The following is a 22,008-nucleotide window of genomic DNA, read 5'->3' as shown; positions in this document are numbered from 1 at the left end:
AGGTAGACGGGTTATAATAAGAAGTGGCGGTATGAAAGACGTTTTGAATAGCGAGCATTTCTGAAGTAACGTTTTAGTGCCATAAGTGGTAATCATCAATTTCAAGGTGTCATTTATGAGTGTCATAGAAGACTGGATTTCGATGAAATATGCACCAACAAATTTTGTTGAGTAGTATTGTACACTTGACATGTGAATAGTGGGAGAGTTAGTCCTTGAGGTCTCTAATCTGGCAATGATGAGTGGATTTGCTAAACATTGTCTATTATGAACTATTTTGTTTCAAGAAAGATCATGATATGTGCATTTTGACCAGCCCCAGTGAAATTAGAATCAACCAGTATCATCGACTATCACCAGTACCCCTAGAATCATCAGAAAATTCACCCAGACATACGCTTTCAGCGATCTTGAATCACTTCAAGATTCCTACAATAACCAGAGTATCAAAACTCCATTTCATCCTTTCTAACATATATTTCACAATATATAGATTAACGGTAAGATTTCTGGAATCTGGCACGGGCACCACGACCACCGAACTTCTTTGGCTCCTTTCTTCTGGAATCAGCAATCAACAGGGTTCTGTCGTATGACTGGAAAATCTTCTTCAACTCGTTCTTGGTAGACTCGTCAACGAACTTTTGAGTGTAAGCGATCAAGCCCTTAGCAAGAGCTTGTCTGATGGCGTAAACTTGGGAAACGTGACCACCACCGGTAACCTTAATTCTGATGTCAATGTTGGCAAATTTGTCCAAACCAACTAATAATAGTGGCTCGTAAACTTTGTGTCTCAAGATCTCAGGTTGCACCAGAGTGATAGGTGAACCGTTAACCTTGATAAGACCGGAACCCTGTTTAACGTGGGCAACGGCAGTAGCGGACTTCTTCTTACCAAAGGTCTAGAAATGGATGTTAGTTAGATTTTCTTCAATAGTGCTCCCATCTGATAGAAATGAGTCCTACCAATGGAAAGAGCGATAATACTTGGGAAGTGAACGGCGATACATTCTGAACACCGAATCCCCTTAATGATGAACTTACCTGAACACTTTGTACGGACTTAGCTTCTTGAGACATTGTTACTCTTACAAAGAACAAGTTTTTTGTTAGCAATTTTTTTCACAATCCGAGAGAGAGCGTGAGCGATCAGGTAGTGTGTCGCACAATAAGAGTTAACGTTTTCAGAGGTTTGACTGGGAGGGTGAAACAGTTAGTGTGTAGCCATTGACTGTTAGTGCACGACTTGAAATAACTGTTTGCAAAGAAATCTAAATCTCGAATTTGTGACTGCTGTAACTGAACTAGGAAGGCCAGACCTGTAAATACACGCGATTTATCTCCCAAAACTAGAGCGATCACGTGCATTATAAGACTAAATTGCTTTGTGAAAAATAGTCCACCTGGGGAACCGAGCATCGTCCGCCCATCTCCAAAGAAGACCCGCGCATACTCTCCCGCCAGCACTTTTCCCTTCAGATTTTGGTTACGAAGCCCCTGCTCGAAATCTTTCTCGATCTGTGCCTTCACTCACCTTTTACAAATTTTCACCAAGTTAAAAAAAGCTTCCAGGTTAACTACAACAATCAAAGATGGGTATGTTCTTTAAATCACCCAAGCACTATGCTCTCGTAGTGCTAGCAAATACCGTTTCCGACAAATGAAGTACTAACCAAGTTATAGCTATCTCTAAAAATTTACCACTTTTGAAGAACCACTTCAGAAAGCACTGGCAAGAACGTGTTAGAGTCCACTTGGACCAGGCCGGAAAGAGAACCTCCAGACGTAACGCCAGAGCTGCTAAGGCTGTCAATCTGGCTCCAAGACCTTTGGACTCTCTGAGACCCATTGTCAGATGCCCAACCGTCAAGCACAACAGAAAAGTCAGAGCTGGAAGAGGATTCACCATTGAAGAGCTTAAGGCTGTTGGTTTGAACGCTAACTACGCTAGAACCGTTGGTATTGCTGTCGACACCAGAAGAAAGAACAGATCCGAGGAGGGTTTTGAGTTGAACGTCCAAAGATTGAAGGAGTACCAATCTAAGTTGGTTGTCTTCAAGTCTCGTGCTGAGGCCAAGGATGCTAAGCAAATCTCTCTGGGTGCTTCCTTCCCAGTTGAGCAACCAGCCATTGAGGTTGGCCCAAGAGCTGTCGTTGTTCCTGAGAAGACTGCCTTCGAGACTTTGAAGCAGGCCAGACTGGACCAGAAGTATGCTGGTCAAGTTGCTAAGCGTGCTAAAGAGGCTGCCGAGGCTGAAGCTAACAAGAAATAGACGCTTTGTAGTGTATATTGAATCCGGGAGTAATGTAACACATAGTAGGCTAGTGGTCTACATCGTAGAAGTTCGTTTGGTGGATTGTACAAACTTTTCAACCAAATGGAGTATTGGCCAGATATGCTTGGACAGTCCAGATATCTTAAGCTCCCTACTTCTAGATGTACATCGTTACAGCTTAGACTTTACAAGGAGTGATCGATCGATCCTAGACTTGTCGTCAAGATAAAACGAAAAGATTAAAGAATCAAAAATTTCTGCCACTTAGGCATAGGCAAGGTACATCATTTATAATTCAAACCATGTGTATTCGTATTTAGAATGTAACTAGTCGAATAGACCGAAGCCCATGTCGTCGTCGGACTCTTCCTTGGCCTCTTCCTCCTTCTCCTCAGCAGCCTCCTCAGCATCAGCAGAAGAAGCGGCAGCACCACCAGCAGCAGCACCGGAGGCAGGGGCAGAGGAAATGTTAAAGAACAAATCCTTCAAGTTCTTACCGTCCAAAGCCTTGGAAAAAAGGTCAGCGTAAATCTTGTCAACCTTAACGTCAGCCTTGGTGGTCAAAGCCAACAAGTTGTCGGAGGAGATCTCAATCTCAGAATCAGCCAAAATAAGGGCGGCGTATGATAAAGCGGTTTCGGTAGCCATCTTCGTTTAATAGAGATAATCGGTTTAAGCAGATATTGCGGACTAATCCCTTGAAGAAGAGAGAAGGACCCACTGGTTTTTTTTTCCATGTTCGAAAAGTTACGTGGTGTAATGATGTATTATAATCACGTGCGTGACTCTGGGGCCGATGCCCTTCGTCGTTGCACTTCGTCTCGATTCTCCATAAGACTAAGACGAAGAGCCTCCTCAATCATACGCTCTTCTAGTTCATGTATCTCGTCGTTTTGTCTAGCTGCTCGTAGTGCTCTCCTTTGACTGTTAGATATATGCTCCTCCTCTGTTATCAGGGAAGTAGCATGAATTGCTGATGCGGTAGCCGATCGCCGAGCCAGTTTGGACTTGGCCGATGCTAGTTTGCCAACCCAGTCCGCTCGGATAGTGTCTGTGGTGATCACACTGGGCGAATTGGGTGGTAATGAATTTCGCCGATGTCTTCCTTGATCTAGTAGCACTGTAGGATCAATCGAGTAGGACTTCTTAGCCCTTGCTTTTGATTTTGATTCTGTGATAATTGTAGTTGTCGATGAGTCTGGCGCATCATCCTCGATGGCATTCTCATCCAGTTCTTCTATGGTAGTTATAGCGGAACGGAATTCTGACGGTGGGATGGCATTAATACCTGTCCGGAATGGGGGAGGTACATAAGTGATTCCAAAGTCTATAGAGGCGCAGAACGGACATCTTGCAGGTTCACTAATTAGCGTTTCCGGTTCACCATTCGTATCCAACTGTTCATTTCCTTCTTCATCATGAGGAGGGTGGGGGTCAAGTCGCTTGATCTGAACAAAGCACTCGGTACAAATTGGTTGTATACAGCAACGACTGATATTAAAGAATTGAGGATAATAAAGGAAACAAATTGGACATTCGGAAGCCCTCCTATAAAGAAGTAGCAATAGGTCATCTGATGGGATATCCAGGGCTATATTATTACCTACTGCACCTAACGAACGTTTCGCAATGTGTCGATCACGATCTTGCAACCTTTGAGCCTCCTGCTGCCACTCTGCAGTCTTTTTTGCCATTGTTTGTTTAAACTTCTGGTTATCCTTCCTCCTAAACGATCCGTTAGAACTGTGCAACCGATGGTCATCTTCATCTTCCGGCTCTAGTGCCAATGAATCTTCGGTAAGAGGAGCGTGTAATGGAAGTGAACGTAGAATCTCCAGTAATTTTTCGTCGGACCAGTCATCTTCAAAGTCTTGCAGAGGAGTATAAAATGGGGCGATTCTTCTGTCTATTATCAAGTTCCGGACAATGTTTGTATCATAGTCTAAGTTCGATCGGTAAGTACCATAAGGCGCTAAGAATCCCCCATCAACATTTTCAGTATGCCTGACTATCAGGTTGTAGGCATGTTCCTCCTTCAAACGACGCTTCTCCTTACGATCCTTGTCCTTTCCTTTCATTTTCTTGCGAAGACTAGCTCCGTCCATTGAGGGTGGCGAAAACGGGTGGCTTGGTCTATGACCCATAGCACGATGCTCATAAGAGAATGAGGAAGCCCGGCGACCAGCACTAGCCTCTTCTCTGGTTGGTACGTTTCCCATTCTGAAATCAATGGTTTGCCTTCGTGGCTATCATTTACAAGAGTTAAGAATATTGCGATAGCGGGGGTTCGCGACCTTGATTGTGGGAGCTCGCTCACGAGGACAATCCGCCAAGAGTGTCTGGGGATTTTTTTCTGGTCTATTTAGGGAGTAGGTCACAAGTTTATTCCGCCGGGGAGGGTCGGATCACTGAACGAGGCTATGTGGGCCAATCTGTACTGAAGAATTCGGTATATTGTCTCTATCTATTATTCAGCCCGTATGCAAACCCTACAGCAATTCCCATCGCCGTGAGGATGATCATGCTTAGTGCAAGCACTCCACTAATTACTCGGTACTTAGGTGGAAGGCGTCCCACACTGGAATCCAAGAAGCCAACGTACATCATGATCCATACCGGGGGAGCCAGAATGGCTCCTACTAATAGCCAGAGGGCGACTCTCTTGGGGCACTCTCGGTTGAGTGGTGTCTTGGTCCAGAACCTGTATCCGTCTTCATCCTCGTATGGTAATCTGTAAGGGTCCGATGGTTTTCTGCTGCCCAGCAACAAATTCTTCTCGTCACTTCCCTCAGAGCTCGATCCCGAACTCAACCGAATGGGATCGGTTGAATAGTGGGCATCAAAATTTCGGTCTCTGATCTTATGATATGCCAACTGTGAGGGATCCTCGGTGAATGGAGATTTAGGATCTGTAAAAACGTGATAATGAGAACTGCCTGGTATCACTTTACGAAAGTCTACTAGGTCACTGTGTGTTAAGGCTGGCGTAGATATTGATTTGCGTAGCTCTTTACTAATGTCATTTGAAGTTATCACGGGATCAGATGCAGACTGTACAAGTCTGCCCTCTAGTATCGTATCTTCCATTTCCCATTCGTTCTGTAGTGGAATTGATGACCGTGGCTCTTCAACAGTTTCGTCTATAATTTCTTCTGCGTCTTCATATATCTCTATTGGGGAATCATCTAGATGAATGGATGACAAATTCTCTGGAAGTAATGAGGACCTAGCTTCCCATTTCCTGTTATGTGAGTTTTCAGATGTGGATTTAGATACATCAGAAAGATTCTTTTTAGAGAGTTCCGCCGTTGGAATCGATATGGAGCCCGGAGAATCAGAAGTATCCTGTCTGGAGCCGTCAGAAGGGGACAACATGCTTTCTGTGAAAAAGCCCGTATGTCGCTGAGATTCCCTAACAGCAGTCTCCTTTTCTTTAAGCACTCTATTCTCATTCCTATCCTGTGAATTACCTCTTTTTGGTCTCAAAGTAACCTGGGTTGGGGTCGAAACCAAGTTCTCACCAGAGTCACCCTCAGTTGTATCCAACGAATCCTCCAGAAGGTCAACTTCCGACACAGATCTATCCGAGAACGAATTTTCTATTTCAATTTTATATTTTCTATCAACAAATGAGTCATGGTTAGAGGAGCTGGTGTTGTTGCTAGAAACACTGCTTTTTGACAACTTGTTGATTAGTTTTTTTGGGGATATCATTGAAAAGGCCTTGTTCTCCTTTCCCTCATGATTAGCACTACGCGAGGGTGTCACTCTGCTCGTCCCTAGAGACTGGGTTGACCTTGAGCCTCCTGAAATACTGATACCATAACCGAGATTTGAGTCGGTCGACATGGCTAGTAAAGAGGTGCTGATAGAAGTCAAGTTCTATCTATTCTTTAGTTTTTGATGATTGTTGATCGATTGCCTAATCAGGCAATCGATGCCTTGACAGAAATAGTTTTTTACCGAAACGGGACTATGAAAACAATTCACTAATGGCAGAGTGAATGGTTAACTTCGGTAGCTTTTACTGTCTGTGATAGTCAATTCCATCTATCCTTTGACGTTGTACAATCTTTTTTGCAACTGATGAATGAATCAGCGCTGCGTTTCTAGTAGAGCAACCGTTTAACCACGCCAGTAAGGCACCAATGATAGGAGGCAGGCTGATAAGTAGATCAAACAGGATATTTGCATGTAATTTTGCCTCAAGCTTAGGACCAATATCAAACTGATCACAGGCCACCTTGATCAATCTAGCGTGGACAACGTAGATTACAATTGGCCCCAAGGTTGGAATGAAAAATGCAACTACAGGGGCCAATCCAATACCACAATCCACCGGCTGGCAACCCAGAAAGCATTTATCATCAATCCATGCTCGTCGTTGGATAGATTTCCAGGATTTCTTTTCGTCTTTTGTAGCGCCTTCTGGAAGCTTTCTCTTGCGTGTCTTCCCATCGGGGAGGGTTTCTCGGTAAGGATCCTTGGTCTGAAAGTGATCTCCCGCATAGTCTTCCCATGCCCCCATAACGAGGTCATATCCAGGGATATTTTCCACCTGCTCTTGAATGTTTGCCATTATATACAATGGAGTGACTTTGCTGGTCTTCCTGGTTTGAGGCAATTATTGCTAGATGATAAACTTGTACGGGGAATATCCGCGACTCAGCCTAGGAGCATTTTCTAGCCCGTCCTGCCAGAGTGACGTTCAGGCCCCACTTCGCTATTGCATCTACGTATACAAAGAATCCCATGACAATCGTAGAAGGCCGCATTTGGATTGATGGATGTTTCGACTTTGCCCATCACGGGCATGCCGGAGCAATGCTTCAAGCAAGACAGGAAGGAACCGAGTTGTATGTTGGAGTCCATTCAGACGAAGAAATACTGAAACACAAAGGTCCAGTGGTAATGAAACTACCTGAACGGGTGATAGCAGTAGAAGGATGCCGTTGGTGCACTAAGGTTGTTCCGAATGCTCCCTATGTTACAGACCCGCTAGTGATGGACCAATATGGGTGCAAATATGTCGTACACGGTGATGATATAACCACTGATGCTGACGGCAAAGACTGTTACCAAATTTGCAAGGACCTGGGTAGATTCATCGTGGTCAAACGTACACCAAACATCAGCACCACTGATCTGGTGGGAAGAATGCTGGATATCAACTCCCATCATCACCAGGGTCCAATCAGCTTAAATCACCCCATAACTGATATAAGGGAAAGGGTGCAGAGCTATGCGAGTGACCCCAGTGGGCGAGACTCCTATGCCGGGGTATATTTCAATATCGAAGAGTCTTCCACTCTGCATGAATTTGTCTCTCCCAAAAATGGGTACCAAAAGGTTGTGTTGGTAGTGGGAGAGTTTGACCTTTTTCATCCAGGCCATATCAAGTTCCTGCAGGAGACTCAAAAATATGCCCGTTCCAACGATGCCAAGGTCATTGTGGGCATATACGACGATGCAACTGCAAAGAATGCCAATTATCCAATCATGAATCTAGTAGAACGATCATTATGTGTGTTGCAATCGAAATACATCGATGGACTTGTGATTGGGGCTCCCAAAGTATTAGATACTGCATTCTTGGGCAAGATCCCAGGTAATGTGATAAAAGTGGTAGTTAATGCATCAGATCTGCCATCCCAAGCACAGTTGTTGGATCCAACTCTCGTCCACGAGCTATCAGAGTATGAATACTCAGACATGACAACCTCAACAATAGTGAACCGAGTATTAGATAATCGGGCCGAATACGAGGAACGTCAAAGGAAAAAGGGTTGGAAAAGCGAGCTAGAGCAACAGCTCAAACAAGAAGTGGCCTACAATAAATAGATAAAAAATCAGTCGTCAATCATATTTTCTCTATAGCTTTATATTTATTCGGTTTCTTCGTCCTCATCAACTAAAACGGCTCCAGGCCCTTTGTAGCTTTGAATGTTGCGGATCTTTTCCTCGTTGAAACTGTGGTTGGAACCTCGACGTTTGTTTAAAGAGCCCAATCCTTCCTCAGAATCAACAATGTCATTGATCTCATCACCTAGGGAACCCCAGTTTCCCTTTCCGTGGCCGTTCTTCTTGACCTTGCTTGGATCTTGGTCAAGATGACCACCGCTCTTTGAAAAATACTTTGGCTCAACATCCCTGTGTAGGTGGGAGTGGTCGGTATTCCATTTGTTTGTTCTTGTCATTTTGTTTGTTTATAAGTGAGTAATTGGTGAATTAACTAAGTTAATGTCTTAACAAGAAGAGAATATTAGGGGATACGGTCTTTATATAGAGATTTTTGGCCGCATCGGAATGATGAGAATGGGGTAGTCAACTACAATGTACGTCATGGTCACGTGAAGATAACTTAAGATGGTGGTGTGACGGTATGTTCTAGAGGAGTATGTCGAACATTCTGGAACGAATGACGCAAGGTAGGCGAAACAATAACGATTCACGTATGCGTGGCAATTGCCAATTGGACGAAGGAACCGACAAGGATCGTTTAGGGACGTGGTCTCAGGGGGTGTGGTCACAAGGAGCAGTAACTCCGCCTTTTTTGGCGGGGACTCGAACGATTGCTGGCTGTTGCTCACGTAATCAGTGTTGACCTTCTTGCATAGAGATGATTGAGGGGGAGACAGATTTGGTTCAAGGCGAAAGTATAGCATTAAACTAAGTTTTAAGGTTGGACGGGACCATCAAGGTCGACCATATCAAGGTCCAATTGATATTAGTTGGGTATATCTGTGTATATGCTGTATCGGTGGAGAATGATCTCCATGAGAAGGTCACGGGATACCGTATGCTTTGAATGGAATAGGTAAATTGTCACGGAATAAGGGGTAAGATGAATATGCTCAAATGATCTGACTCATTATCAAGTCCGTTGGAAAATTGTTGGGAAAACCCTCTGGGGAATTATGGGGTTGATCTTTTTTGGTTTGAAATTTCACAATGTGGGGTGACCATAGTAGTGTGGTATCATTTTCCCATCGTTGGTTGCAGTTTTTCTGGAAACGCCCAGTGCTCATGGTTCCTCATTTTCGGTCTTTAATCCAGCCCAGTTCCTTGTTGAGCTCCTCTAGTTTGTCCAATAAGATCACATTTCTACTTTGTACTTCATGTGTTAGATGGTTGAGGATTTCTTTATCGTTGTCGTCGTGATTCAACTTGGTTAAAAGCTTGTGAGACTTTTCCTCCGTAGTTTGTTGCAAAGTTGCCAATTGAGACACGGCCTTCTTCTTCGGTGCATACCGAATCTTCTTAGTCCAGCTGGTGTCACAAGACGTGTTCGCCTTGTCTGACATTGTCATTCGAACACCTCCCACCGATTAACCTCAATGGAAGGTTCTGGCACCGGGGAGTTTCTCGCGGAACAGTATTCCTTCTTTCGCGAAAAGTTCAAACCATGCTTTCCTATCATATTCTTTCGCCTTGAACTCATCAAGAGACCACAAACGCCACTCAACTAGACATCAACCATGGATATTGAGGCAGAGCCAAGTTTGCGATCAATTGTGAACCACGAATCGCTGAAGTGGATCTTTGTTGGAGGTAAGGGGGGTGTCGGTAAAACCACGACATCTTCTTCTATATCTATCCAGCTTGCCCTTCACAATCCTAACAAGAAATACCTGCTTATTTCCACCGATCCTGCTCATAATTTAAGCGATGCCTTCAACCAAAAATTTGGAAAGGACGCCAGACAAGTGGAGGGCTTGCCTAATTTGTCTTGTATGGAGATCGATCCAGATTCAACACTGGAAAATCTTCAAAAGAACAACGAATCCACTTTCGGTAGTGCTGGAGGAAACGATCCTTTGAAGAGTATGATGGGAGATATCACAGGCTCGATTCCAGGTATTGACGAAGCATTTTCTTTCATGGAAGTTTTGAAGCATATCGGAGAGACAAAGGAGAATCAGATCAAATACGACACCGTCATTTTCGACACAGCACCCACTGGCCATACTCTTAGATTCTTACAGTTGCCATCCACTTTAGAAAAACTTCTAGGAAAGGTTAACGAATTAAGCGGCAGATTTGGCCCTATGCTCAACAACTTATTGGGAAGTCAAGGTGGACAAAGCATCGATTTTGCTTCTAAGATCAAAGAAATCCAGGTGCAGGTCACAGAAGTGAACAAACAGTTTCAAGATCCCGAACTCACTACCTTTGTCTGTGTATGTATCTCCGAGTTTTTGTCGTTGTATGAGACTGAAAGATTGATTCAAGAATTAATGTCATACAACATGGATGTCAACTCCATTGTCATCAACCAACTGTTATTCTCAGACGACTCTGAGTGCAGAAGATGTAACGCCAGATGGCGTATGCAAAAGAAATACCTCGATCAGATGGATGAGTTATATGAGGATTACCACCTGGTCAAGATGCCTCTGCTGGCTATGGAAGTAAGAGGCTTGGAAAATTTGAAGAAATTCTCCAAGTACTTAATAGAGCCGTACAACAGTGAGACAGATGGGCATGTGGTTTTCGACTTAGAAGAGCAGTAAATAGTTAGTTACAGTCTGAAATGTGGTAATTTTCTCCCCTCCTTAATTATTTCCCTATCGGTCTTATCATCTAGACGACATCACGACTCCTTGCCAGAAAATAACTGGGGCGCCTTCGCAAGTGAGGTAAACAACCTGCCAAATTGGGTCAAGTTCCTGGTGGTTATGTGTTTATATTTCGCACACTTAAAATTCCGAGGTCAGAACTGAAACTTGATTTAGCACTTTCTGTTCAGCCACCAAGCTATATCCTACCTATAGCAAGGAAGATCTCCTCATCTAACGTCCATAGAGGGCATCACAATCCGTTCACTGCACTTTTTTTTACTTTCAGTTGTTGTCCCACTTTGTTCCTTCGCTTCACTACCCAACTGGAAAAAAAACTCGTTTCAAGCCTCTATCCTGAAAAACAATGGATCGAAGCAGGCGTGCTGGTATCATTATTCCTTCTGGAAACAGGGATTTGCTCAAAGATCTATCCAGAGATCCTTCCAACTTGAGACGTTCGTTTACCTCATTGACTTTGGAAGGTCTGTTGAACGCACCACAATCCGAAGTTGATGTGTACTCAGATGCAAATCAGAACACTAACCGTGACAAAAATCGATTCAGCGTGGCATCAGAGGATACTGAGTTTGACGATAAAGAGAACAGGAGACGAAGCTCAAAGCGGTTTTCCATGGCTTCTACTGTCTCTTCATCTTCAAGTTTCAAGACCGTTGCTCAAAAAGTCGCAAACAAAATCACTTCAGTCTCAGTGCACTCTGATTCTTCAAGAGAAAGTACTCCCTTGAGATCCACCTGTAAACCAGGGGTTGTGGGGATTAACCGATCTTCTACTGCTAGTTTCTCTGCTGATTCAAGAAGAAACTCACGGATCTCGGACCATGATACCGATTCCTTACAAACATCTGCTGCAAGTAAGAAAAGATTCTCCTTAAGGATGACTCCTTCCGCTGAATCAAGCTCATTTGTACCGGAAACTTCCACTCAATCACTCAGAAACTCTATTTCAATGAGGTCATCACTCTTTAGACCCAGGCTCAATTCATTTAACTCTGAGCAGGACACTAGTTCCATAGCCTCCACGGCAACATCACATACTTTGCGCCTTCGAAAATCATTTAGATCTCTCAAGAGCAAAGTTTCTTTGGAGTCTATCAATTCTTTCGATAAAACCCAAATTTCATTGCCTGTCCCCCAGGCGTCTTCTAAGGACAAGCTCAAGCATAAATTGAAGAACTCGTCGTCAATCTTATCTATCAACACCATTGACTCTCAGGAAACCAAAGTTGAATCCATTCCTCAAGAGGAATTCGATAGTTACCAGTTTAGCCATCTCTTAAGTCTTTGTACGTTGTCCAAATCAGTTGTACCGTTTGCGAAGTTTGTTGCTGCAAGACTCCAAAAACAGGTGAAGCTAGTCAAAATCAACGAAGAATCTCACAGCGAGATCTTCGTTGAATCATGTCCGATTACTGGCTCTCCACAATCCGTTTGGAAAGTCATTCCTTTTGGCAAGGACGAATTTGATCAAACCCCAATACGTGACTTGATTCAGGAAGTATCCATTACTCAAAGACTTAGCAATTTGGAAGGCTTTGTACAATTGCAAGGATGCGTTGTCGTATCTGGAAAATACCCTAAGGAACTCTTGCACTGCTGGGATAATTATAATAGTTCTATCAATAGCAGACCAGATTTCTACACTGAAAACCAAAATTACTTGGTGATGATTCTCAACTACGGTGGAACTAATCTCTCCAAAGCTCATCTATCCAGCTGGACTCAGGTAAAGGAGCTGTTTTGGAATATAGTCAAACTGATTGAAAAAGCCGAAAACCTGTACGGGTTTGAGCATCGGGATCTCCACTGGGACAATATAGTTGTTGATGGCAACATGAAGCCAACTCTAATAAATTATGCATATTCACGCATAGAGGGACCCCACCAAGTCTTATTTACAGGACTAAGTCATCAAAACTTCTTCAAGGGCCGAGGAAATTACCAGTTTGAAATTTACAGGCTCATGAGACAGAATTTGAAGGATGGTGACCCTCACAGCAATAATAAAAGAAGCAGTCTACGCAGCTCGAGAAGTGTGTCAAGTCATTCCCTTTCATCGCTACTAAAGTACGAAAAGCATGATGAGGAAGTCGATTGGTCACAATTGTGTCCACAAACCAACCTATTATGGATTCATTATCTGCTGGATAAGTTACTGTACAACAATGGTCTGAAACATTTCACTCTGCAAGACAGAAGGGACAACGACGAATACCGGGCATTTGTACAAATGATGATTGTATACAAGTCCCTGGATCCTCGTATTCCTAAGAAGTCAAGATTCAAAACAAGACGCAAAAAGGGTGAGTGGGAGACATTTCACGATTTTCATCGCACTACGGATGTACTAGTTTGGGCTGGTCGCAATGGACTGCTGGAAACTTAATGGACCTGAGTTTTGTAATTATATTTTGAGTATTCTTATAGTAAACAAAAATTTGATCAAAGATGCTACTTTGGAGACAGATCTTCCACCTTAACAATTGGAACGGGTTTTTCCACCTTAGTGGAAAATGTCTTGACAATAAATTCCAAGTTGGAAACGAATTTGTTGAGCAAAAGAATCCAGAACATAATCCCAATTGAGCCTTGAGGAACAGAAGGGAATGATAGAATCCACTCCAAATAGCTAGGGAAAGTGTCCTTTGGAAAGTAAAAGAGAGGCTGCTTTCTATATTTGAATCTGAATAGCCACAGTGGGAGAGTTGTAGTAACACTAATGGCCAATCCCAAATACTTTTCAATAGCCTGCTGTTGTTGGGATACCTGATCTGAGACAGCTTTAATTTCAGTCTGCAATTGATCGTACTTTCTGTTCAGTTTTGTCCACTTAGCATACTCATCCTGAGCACTGGTATTAGACCGTTGCTTATAAACGTCGTAAGACTCTGCTTTAAGATTCCTCAGCTTTAAGATCTGTTGATCATTGCTATACCTAAGATACAAATTCCATATAGACTGATGGATTTGGGACTTGCCGACAATTCTAACTGCATTTTGGGCCAGTATAATCAGCGTCAATGTGAGAAGAATTGAAAAAGGATCCATCCTGCCACTAAGAACACTTGGAAGTAATTGAATATGAAAGCGAAATAGTCTCTAAGGGGGAGCTGGAAAACTATAAAAACGATAAAAATACTCTCTCCTTGGGGAATTCCCCTTCAGCTGCCACTCCGCCCTCCGCCCTCGAGAAGCTCCTGCCAAGAGCTGAAAGGTGGTATCTACCACCTCGAATGTAGAATTTTATCGAGGTCCCTTCTCTGACCTTTCCTCCATGACAACAAACCGCATCGTAGAATCAGACCAGATGTCACAGGAAAGTGGCAGCGATGAGGAACAGCCATGGATCCAAGAATATTGCATGATGTTTGGTCACGAGTATTTTGTTGAGGTTTCCAACGAATTCATAGAAGATGACTTCAACTTAACAGGATTGAGTTCCATCGTTCCATTCTACAGGGAAGCCCTGGATATGATCCTGGACTACCAACCTGACTACCAAATCAAGAGCGAAAGCTTGCCAATTATCCACCATTCTGCTGAGTTACTTTATGGATTAATACACGCCCGATATATATTGACGAAACCAGGATTACAAGCCATGGCAGGCAAATATGAGAAAGCAGTCTTCGGAACCTGTTTAAGAGTCCATTGTGAAGGAATGTACTTGTTGCCAATCGGTAGATACGACCAAGTTGGAATAGAAACTGTAAGGTTATACTGTCCAAGTTGCAACGATATTTACCTCCCATCCTCTTCCAAGTATTTACACATTGACGGAGCATTTTTCGGAACATCGTTTGCTATCCTTTTTGTCAATATGTTTAATGAGATACAGCGAAGAGTTAATTTAATACCCAAACAGATATTTGATCTAAAGCTGTTTGGTTTCAAGATTAATAAAATAGCACCTTCTGGCCCAAGAATGAAATGGTTGAGACAATATCCAACCAATAGTGCAGAAGAAGAAGAATTGCAAAGGTGCAAGTTCGAAATTCCTACGTTAGAGACTGAGAGCGAAACTGACGTCAAAATGGGGAGTGACTAATAGGATATTTTTGCTGGTAAATCGGAATACAATGCAATACATAGACTGTATGATATAATATTACCAATAAAATATTGGAATCATCATAAACTGGATTGTTGTCAGCAGACACGTAGCTCAGCGATAACAGTTTTGTGGATTAATGATCCACTTATACACTCAGGCATTGGCGGAGTGTGTGTTTATGGGCATACGGCAGGCTTCCTGTGTATCTCTTCCCAGCCCCAATCATGACACATTAAACTTGCTTTGGTATTTGCTGGTACTCTGCTGATCGCGAGTTGGGATCATATACCTGATGATGTAATCTGTTCCACCATTTGCAATCTCTTGTCATCTCTCATGCTTTCACTGACGAATACCTATTCAGGTACCAGTTCATGTGGGTACTGTAAAGGTAAAAAGCCTATTCAAAGCCAATTGCCATTGAATTCGTCTTCAAAGGAACCGAGGTCCTCCAAGATGAGTTATTCAGAGCTACAAAGCATAGACACCCAAATATACGAAGCACTGTTGAATAGGGGACATAGAAGAAGTGGATGCCTGCTCTACTTGCCGGACAATCTCAACAATTGCTGCCGACATTTTACTATTAGGACGTCTTTGTCGATGTTGAAACCTACCAAAGAACATAGGCACCATGTTAACAGGCTTGCCAAATATATTGGCGCTAACATAGTAACAGAAGGGCCCTTTGATCTAAAATCAAGACTGCTGGATGCCGAATTGGGCTGTGATAGCTCAAGGTTTTACACTGAATTTGAGAGCACTGCTTTTTCTGAGGCAAAGTATGCACTTTTCAAGAAATATCAAATGGTGGTTCACGGTGATAAGGATGTTACAGAGGAAGGATTCAAACGGTTTCTGTGTGACAATCCTTTCGTTGATTCCAAGGAAGATGATGAACTGGGTTATTGGAAATCATTGAACTCATGGAAAGACCCCCAATTCAGTAGTAATGGGTCAGAGTTTTTAGGGGGAGTGCATGAATGTTACTATATTGATGGAAAGCTAGCCGCAATAGCCGTGTTAGACTTGTTGCCTAATTGTGTCTCATCGGTGTATTTTATTTGGGACCCAGAATATGCTCATCTTGGCCTTGGTACATTGTCAGCTTTAAGAGAAACAGTGTTAGCCGAGAGACTGGGTAAGCAGTTTTACTATATGGGCTACTATATTGCCGATTGCCCAAAAATGAAGTATAAATTCAAATTTGGAGGGCAGCTTCTTGATCTGTGCAACAGTCAATTTATTGATTTTGCCAGGTTAACAATGGATAGTTTTTATCAAGGTAAGTTTATCGTCACTGACGTTGATGGCAAGGCCAATAAAGAGTTGAAAATAACTAGCAGCCTAAAACCATCATCGAAGAATCTTTCACCATTACATGACATTGCTGAAGATATCTATGGTCCTGAAGGCCAGGCATATAAAGAAGCACAACTTCAAATCACCTGCCTGAAAGATCAATACCATATCGAGTTTGGCGCAGGAAAAGAGAAGGACACAATTCCTCTCGTTTGTCCTGGTTTGATACCTCTTTGGCAGATGTCGGATTTGTTGAAATCTGGGGAGATGGACAATTTGCAATGTTTGGTATTCGTTTACTCAAAGAAAGCATACCTCCCCATTACTTGGTACAAAGTAGACGATTTAAAGGATGAAGAATTGGTTGAAAATATAAAGAGGACCATTTTCAACTTGGTTAGGTTTTTGGGAGATTGGAAGCTACTAGAGAATAGTTTAATCTATGATTTTAGCTAAGTTAGTTACTGAAGTTAACAAAAATAGCAAAAAGGAAGCCCAACGCGGGGCTTGAACCCGCAACCTTGTGATTAAGAGTCACACGCTCTACCGATTGAGCTAGCCAGGCATTTATGTTGGAAAAACAAATCTGAAGTGAATCATACCTGGGAATTTAAATTTTTTACGTTATTTAGATGAATTTTTTTTATTAGTACGCAGAGACAATAGAGGGGTGATGAAAACGAATCAACTTTACCAATTACCAATAGCATCTGATGGAAAGGTTTTTGAACTACCTTTCGAGGTGTTTGTCACTTGGGACTGTAGCCATCCACTAGGTCTTGGAACAGGGTACCTTGCAAGCTTATCTTTACAGCACTATTTTTCCTCACCAATATTAAGGATCAATTGCGAGGTCAACGTCGAGATTTCAGTCCAATAACAATACGTTGAAACAGCTTATGGTGTACGGTTGCTTAAATAAGAAGGGTATTATAACTCAGTTTACGCGAGATACACTTTGCTGACAAACTTAGCAGCCTATATCCTTGTAACCAATGACGAGATGAAGAGATCTAGCCCCCTTCGCCTGTATCTCATTAATGCCACCTCCTAATTTAAACTTTCAGGATACCATCTAATCCTGATTTGAGAGTCTTTTATGTTGATTTATCAGATAACTTTTCTTTACCCCCCAAAGGAACCTAAAAGGAAGCTAGAAGAAAAGCAGACAAACATAGATCACTGGCAAGAAGATGATCTTACAGAAACTGATCGTTAGTCAAGATATTTCCTTTAGAGTATAGAATTGCAAAATATGTTTCTGGTCCAAAGTATTGGCGTCTCGCAATAGCCCTGAACAATTTCATAACTAAAATTATATGAGTGGGACAAGTGCTAACGTTGAACCTGCAACAAGTTGCATTATGCAATTAGTGCATAGAAAGTCGCGACCAATAAAAAAGCTTAATTGTTAAGCCCTTCTCAGAGGTAACGAAGTAGGTCATTTTGTAGAAACTATCTGCTAGAACTGCTTCTTCTGAGCTTGAGAGTGGTGACTATGCTTATGAGACATAAAGTATCTTTTTTAAAATTAAAATTTTTCAAATGGTTTCTGTTCAGCCGTATGTCAATAAATTCCAGGTCCTGACGATGTATTGTTCAGGAGTACAGCCAAAATTTACGGCCTATTATTTTTTAGAGTTAGGATTCTATGCGGTTTTGAGAGGTGAGGCGGTAAACCAAAAATTTCATTCCACTAGTTGATCTTATCTTGAAGATCTGAATCACAAAGTTGAACCCTTGAAGTCAGAGAAAAGCCCATCAGAGCTCTGATATTGGTTTGCTGACCATGGTAGAAGTTTTGACTTGGAGTCCGAAGAACAGCAGTTAAACAGTTTTCGTTATTAGTGTTTTTAAAGGCCTCGGTCAGCTTAAGATCAATTGTAGTCCTGTACAAACAGGTTTGGATGTGCATGGAAATTTTATGCTAAATCATCAATTAATGTGCCCTGATTTGTCCGTTCTTAAAAAGAATTCATTTTGGGGCTCTATGCTATGCTCTGAATATATGTATATATATACAGGTTGGGACAGCCGATGATAGCGCAAAAAGGTAAAACAATGAGAAACCACCTAAATGATCTAGTGGTATTGTTTTTGCTTCTCACAGTAGCAGCTCAGGCCCACTTAGTCACGTTCCACTCGACTGAAGAGCTGAAATTCGATTCATGTAAGAAGAGTGTTGAGGAAGTCGCAACGTTTTGTAGTAACTCGACGTTGGATTCGAAATTCGTTTGCATGTGCCAGACAAAACCATATTTGCAAACAGTTCTTTACTGTGCAGAGAACTATGCTTCGTTATCCCATAGCGCTATTGAAAAAGAGGCCCTGGATCGTTGTCCGAAACTAAATTCTACGAGCATACAAAAGACCCTGGAATCCCTCTCCTCTGTAACGTTTATTGACATCGACTCAGATACATCCTTTAGCAAGAAAAAGCTCGTTACATCGCCTATTAAGGGACAAAAATACGCCAAATGGCAAAAAATGTATTACATTGGCAGCAGTCACAGATACGATAACTATAAGACCTCACATTACCTTGCTGCTGCCTCGGTGTCTTATTGGCTCCTGATTCTGCTTTTAGCTGGTGTTTGCAATTGGACAAGAGTCATAGCCCCTAAGTTGGCTCAATCACCAGCCCTGAACAATAAGCTTGTCAGGCAGTACAGAAAGTATATATCTTTGCCCACACTTTTTGGATATCATGCAAAGCCAGTTACCAAATTCAAAATTTTTTCAGGAATGGCGCCTACAACTTTGGAGACCACAATATTGTCTATCTTCTTTGTCTACTGTGTCTTAGCCAATGGAATACTAGGATTTTCATACCAAAAAAATGATCCAGTGTTTGCCAATCAGGGTACAGGCTACGGTCGATATCATGGTGATAGAAGTGGTATATTACTTTCTTACCATCTACCGTTGTTATTTATTTTTGCAGGAAGAAACAACTTGTTCCAATATGTAACCAAGTGGCCTCAATCAAGATTCCTTACATTCCACAAGTCGCTTGCTAGGATCATATTCTGCGAGATTTTGGTGCACGCCATTTCCTTCACGGTACAAACATTCTCTCTAGGCCCCCAACAGGTCACAAAAAGATTAGCAGCCAATTACTATCGATGGGGAATCGTTGGGGCAGTTGCTGCAGCATGTGTTCTTATCGGTGCCGTCCACAGGATAAGACAAGCGAACTATGACCTTTTTGTATTGGTACATATCATTCTGGTGGCCGTATTCCTTGCTGCCGCATGGATTCATGCTGCAAGTCAAGTGTACGAGCAATTTTATATTGCATGTGCAGCTATATGGTGTTTTGATCGTTTCATTAGGCTTGTCAGAATGTTCAGCTTCGGCATGAGAACCTCCAAAGCTGAGTTGATTTCTAACGAAACAATCAAATTAACCATTCCAAGAAATGCATCTTTCCGATCATTTCCCAATGCCTATGGGTACGTCTACTTTATGACTCCTTTAACCTTTTATCGGTCACATCCGTTCACGGTCGTCCCCTCCGAAGACGGAAAGCACATACATTTCTTTGTCAAGGTGAAAGGAGGCCTGACTTCCTATATTTCGAAGAGAATCCTCCAAAATGATGATCTTACATGCAACTTCAGAATTTGCGTGGAAGGACCTTACGGTTTGAGCGTTCCCGTCCACAAATATGACACTTCTCTGCTAATTGCATCTGGAAACGGTGTTCCAGGTCCGTTTGCGGAGGCCAAAGAAGTTGCTGAACGAAACCTGAAAGTCCACACTAAACTGTATTGGATCATCAGAGATTGGCACTCACTGAACTGGTTTTATCCACAGATCAAGTCTTTAGAAAAGTCAAACGTTGAAGTTGTCATATATGTGACGAACACAACATCATCAGTAGACAAAGTGAACTTTTATTCATCCTCTTCTTCCTCGGAAGCTTCATTGGATGAAAACAAACAAATCGCAGAATCCAAAGAGACCACTCCACAATTGGACCGCTTGTCCTTTGTCGAATTCAGAACGGGAAGACCTAACCTTGAGGAAGTTCTCAATAGAGATATCAGCGAGTCCAATGGAACCGTCTCTGTATTAACTTGTGGCCATCCACATATGTGTGATCACGTCAGAGATGCCATAGCTCGTAACACCCCAAACTATAAGAAGAGAGTAGATTACTACGAATCAGTGCAAGTGTGGTAATCTGACTTGCCCATCCCATTGCCTTATATAATACTATCATTATCATTAAGATCTATATATGTGTTTCGCGCCTCCCATGTATCTACCAGATCGGCATTTGAATTTGCAATATTTCACTAACTTCTGTCTTATCTCCCACTTTAGTTTGCTTAATCACTAATAAAGATGTCTTCAATTGGTAACGAATATACAATCACTATCCTAGGGTGCGGAGTGATGGGAACCGCAGTTTTATCTGCTATTTTGAACTCAGAGTTCTCCCCTTATCCCTCAAGAATTATCTGCTGCACAGGCTCCCAGAAGTCCGCTGAAAAATTGGCCAGCACTTATTCCAAGATTGAAACTAGCTACGGATCTGAGCAAAACATCAGAGCCGTCAAAGAGTCAGATATCATAATTCTAGGGTGCAAGCCGTTCTATTGTGAACAAATCATGGAACAGGTCAAAGAGGGCTTACACGATCAATTGCTAATTTCACTTTTGGCTGGCTGGACGTTAACCCAACTAGAAAGGTACTCTAAATATGTAGCAAGGGTAATGACCAATACCCCGGCCAAATTTGGATGTGGAATGGCTTGTGTATCTCTATCTTCGCACGCCGAGCAATACGAAGATCTAGTACTCAAGCTGGTTGGCCCAGTGGGCAAGGCTATTAGATTGCCCGAAAAGAATATGGATGCCGCTACAGCTCTTGTAGGTTCAGGTCCTGCATTCTGCTTGTTGATGATGGAATCTCTCATCGACGGAGCCGTCCAAAAGGGTTTACCATTTGCTATTGCTAAAGATGCAGCTGCTAAAGTTATGGAAGGCACAGCAAGGATGGTTCTCGAGACTGGAGAACATCCTGCCGCACTAAAAAGTGCTGTGTGCACCCCAGGAGGTACCACTATTGGTGGTCTTATGGCCATGGAAGACCGAGGAGTCAGAAGTGGTATCGCTCGAGGTGTGGAAGAAGCTGCCAACATTGCCACTAGCTTAGGAAAGAAATAGGGTAAATTCACTGACTGCCTCTTTCTTTCAAATCAGACATGATATTCTCAAATTCTTGCTCTCCTAACTCATTGATGATTTCTTCCACGTCGTCCCGATCTCCTCGTAAAATCTGGTCTTGAATCACTTTGGCACTGATTGATTCTTGCTGTGATTCTTTCTCTTTTTCCTCATTCAAAAGAGAATACAGGAAAAAGTTGAACCAAATCTCCATGAATAAGAAACTAAAGATCAACCCATTGCAAAGATAGTACGATGAACCCACATAGCAGTAGAATATCAGGATCAGAAACAGTGAAACCCGAACTGGGACAATTGATCTGAAGTAGACGACATTTCCTTCTAATAGAGGTATCAAATCATGAACAGCATAAAGAAGAATCAGGACAGAAATTAGACCAAAAATGGGGTTCAACTCATCCATTTCCAGCTCTGGAAGATTCATCGCTCTAGTCAACAGGATAATCATTGGGTAGTGAACCAAATACACAGGATCCTTCAATAGGAGGAAGGACAACGTGAGCAGGTATCCGAGTCGAATATATGTAAAATTTGCAGCGCTGATGAAAGCCATTTCGATAAGAGTATATTTCGATTGGAATAAGGTTGGAACGTTTAC

General features: G+C 42.4%; 17 protein-coding genes across 17 annotated transcripts; 8 read left to right on the top strand and 9 right to left on the bottom strand.

Moving 5' to 3' along the window:
• Positions 1-494: 494 nt before the first annotated feature.
• On the bottom strand, positions 495-1,080 carry PAS_chr4_0414 (40S ribosomal protein S16; the record flags this gene model as incomplete). Its single annotated transcript, XM_002493797.1, has 2 exons — positions 495-902; positions 1,045-1,080. The coding sequence occupies 2 exons, from the start codon at positions 1,078-1,080 to the stop codon at positions 495-497; spliced, it is 444 nt and encodes a 147-aa protein (XP_002493842.1).
• Positions 1,081-1,592: 512 nt separating this feature from the next.
• On the top strand, positions 1,593-2,273 carry PAS_chr4_0413 (60S ribosomal protein L13; the record flags this gene model as incomplete). The annotated part of the gene is made up of 2 exons (XM_002493796.1): positions 1,593-1,596; positions 1,684-2,273. The coding sequence occupies 2 exons, from the start codon at positions 1,593-1,595 to the stop codon at positions 2,271-2,273; spliced, it is 594 nt and encodes a 197-aa protein (XP_002493841.1).
• Positions 2,274-2,603: 330 nt separating this feature from the next.
• On the bottom strand, positions 2,604-2,924 carry PAS_chr4_0412 (60S acidic ribosomal protein P1; the record flags this gene model as incomplete). The annotated part of the gene is made up of 1 exon (XM_002493795.1): positions 2,604-2,924. The coding sequence occupies one exon, from the start codon at positions 2,922-2,924 to the stop codon at positions 2,604-2,606; it is 321 nt and encodes a 106-aa protein (XP_002493840.1).
• A 125-nt stretch (positions 2,925-3,049) lies between these two features.
• PAS_chr4_0411 (uncharacterized protein) lies at positions 3,050-4,495 on the bottom strand (the record flags this gene model as incomplete). The annotated part of the gene is made up of 1 exon (XM_002493794.1): positions 3,050-4,495. One exon carries the CDS (start codon positions 4,493-4,495, stop codon positions 3,050-3,052), a length of 1,446 nt encoding a protein of 481 aa, XP_002493839.1.
• Positions 4,496-4,736: 241 nt separating this feature from the next.
• On the bottom strand, positions 4,737-6,125 carry PAS_chr4_0410 (Hypothetical protein; the record flags this gene model as incomplete). Its single annotated transcript, XM_002493793.1, has 1 exon — positions 4,737-6,125. The coding sequence occupies one exon, from the start codon at positions 6,123-6,125 to the stop codon at positions 4,737-4,739; it is 1,389 nt and encodes a 462-aa protein (XP_002493838.1).
• A 175-nt stretch (positions 6,126-6,300) lies between these two features.
• PAS_chr4_0409 (Hypothetical protein) lies at positions 6,301-6,855 on the bottom strand (the record flags this gene model as incomplete). Its single annotated transcript, XM_002493792.1, has 1 exon — positions 6,301-6,855. One exon carries the CDS (start codon positions 6,853-6,855, stop codon positions 6,301-6,303), a length of 555 nt encoding a protein of 184 aa, XP_002493837.1.
• Positions 6,856-7,100: 245 nt separating this feature from the next.
• On the top strand, positions 7,101-8,117 carry PAS_chr4_0408 (Choline phosphate cytidylyltransferase; the record flags this gene model as incomplete). Its single annotated transcript, XM_002493791.1, has 1 exon — positions 7,101-8,117. The coding sequence occupies one exon, from the start codon at positions 7,101-7,103 to the stop codon at positions 8,115-8,117; it is 1,017 nt and encodes a 338-aa protein (XP_002493836.1).
• A 44-nt stretch (positions 8,118-8,161) lies between these two features.
• Positions 8,162-8,473, bottom strand: PAS_chr4_0407 (uncharacterized protein; the record flags this gene model as incomplete). Its single annotated transcript, XM_002493790.1, has 1 exon — positions 8,162-8,473. One exon carries the CDS (start codon positions 8,471-8,473, stop codon positions 8,162-8,164), a length of 312 nt encoding a protein of 103 aa, XP_002493835.1.
• An 837-nt stretch (positions 8,474-9,310) lies between these two features.
• PAS_chr4_0406 (Hypothetical protein) lies at positions 9,311-9,586 on the bottom strand (the record flags this gene model as incomplete). Its single annotated transcript, XM_002493789.1, has 1 exon — positions 9,311-9,586. One exon carries the CDS (start codon positions 9,584-9,586, stop codon positions 9,311-9,313), a length of 276 nt encoding a protein of 91 aa, XP_002493834.1.
• A 168-nt stretch (positions 9,587-9,754) lies between these two features.
• PAS_chr4_0405 (Guanine nucleotide exchange factor for Gpa1p) lies at positions 9,755-10,789 on the top strand (the record flags this gene model as incomplete). Its single annotated transcript, XM_002493788.1, has 1 exon — positions 9,755-10,789. One exon carries the CDS (start codon positions 9,755-9,757, stop codon positions 10,787-10,789), a length of 1,035 nt encoding a protein of 344 aa, XP_002493833.1.
• Positions 10,790-11,201: 412 nt separating this feature from the next.
• Positions 11,202-13,241, top strand: PAS_chr4_0404 (Protein kinase; the record flags this gene model as incomplete). Its single annotated transcript, XM_002493787.1, has 1 exon — positions 11,202-13,241. One exon carries the CDS (start codon positions 11,202-11,204, stop codon positions 13,239-13,241), a length of 2,040 nt encoding a protein of 679 aa, XP_002493832.1.
• Positions 13,242-13,306: 65 nt separating this feature from the next.
• PAS_chr4_0403 (Hypothetical protein) lies at positions 13,307-13,903 on the bottom strand (the record flags this gene model as incomplete). Its single annotated transcript, XM_002493786.1, has 1 exon — positions 13,307-13,903. One exon carries the CDS (start codon positions 13,901-13,903, stop codon positions 13,307-13,309), a length of 597 nt encoding a protein of 198 aa, XP_002493831.1.
• A 226-nt stretch (positions 13,904-14,129) lies between these two features.
• Positions 14,130-14,903, top strand: PAS_chr4_0402 (Beta regulatory subunit of casein kinase 2, a Ser/Thr protein kinase; the record flags this gene model as incomplete). The annotated part of the gene is made up of 1 exon (XM_002493785.1): positions 14,130-14,903. The coding sequence occupies one exon, from the start codon at positions 14,130-14,132 to the stop codon at positions 14,901-14,903; it is 774 nt and encodes a 257-aa protein (XP_002493830.1).
• Positions 14,904-15,245: 342 nt separating this feature from the next.
• PAS_chr4_0401 (Arginyl-tRNA-protein transferase) lies at positions 15,246-16,667 on the top strand (the record flags this gene model as incomplete). The annotated part of the gene is made up of 1 exon (XM_002493784.1): positions 15,246-16,667. One exon carries the CDS (start codon positions 15,246-15,248, stop codon positions 16,665-16,667), a length of 1,422 nt encoding a protein of 473 aa, XP_002493829.1.
• A 1,605-nt stretch (positions 16,668-18,272) lies between these two features.
• On the top strand, positions 18,273-20,399 carry PAS_chr4_0399 (Ferric reductase and cupric reductase; the record flags this gene model as incomplete). Its single annotated transcript, XM_002493783.1, has 1 exon — positions 18,273-20,399. The coding sequence occupies one exon, from the start codon at positions 18,273-18,275 to the stop codon at positions 20,397-20,399; it is 2,127 nt and encodes a 708-aa protein (XP_002493828.1).
• Positions 20,400-20,564: 165 nt separating this feature from the next.
• On the top strand, positions 20,565-21,389 carry PAS_chr4_0398 (Delta 1-pyrroline-5-carboxylate reductase, catalyzes the last step in proline biosynthesis; the record flags this gene model as incomplete). Its single annotated transcript, XM_002493782.1, has 1 exon — positions 20,565-21,389. One exon carries the CDS (start codon positions 20,565-20,567, stop codon positions 21,387-21,389), a length of 825 nt encoding a protein of 274 aa, XP_002493827.1.
• A 7-nt stretch (positions 21,390-21,396) lies between these two features.
• Positions 21,397-21,963, bottom strand: PAS_chr4_0397 (uncharacterized protein; the record flags this gene model as incomplete). Its single annotated transcript, XM_002493781.1, has 1 exon — positions 21,397-21,963. The coding sequence occupies one exon, from the start codon at positions 21,961-21,963 to the stop codon at positions 21,397-21,399; it is 567 nt and encodes a 188-aa protein (XP_002493826.1).
• Positions 21,964-22,008: the final 45 nt, after the last annotated feature.

The sequence above is a fragment of the Komagataella phaffii genome, chromosome 4 (genome assembly GCF_000027005.1).
Source record: "Komagataella phaffii GS115 chromosome 4, complete sequence".
NCBI lineage: Eukaryota > Fungi > Ascomycota > Pichiomycetes > Pichiales > Pichiaceae > Komagataella > Komagataella phaffii.
This window is presented reverse-complemented; position numbering and strand designations above follow the sequence as displayed.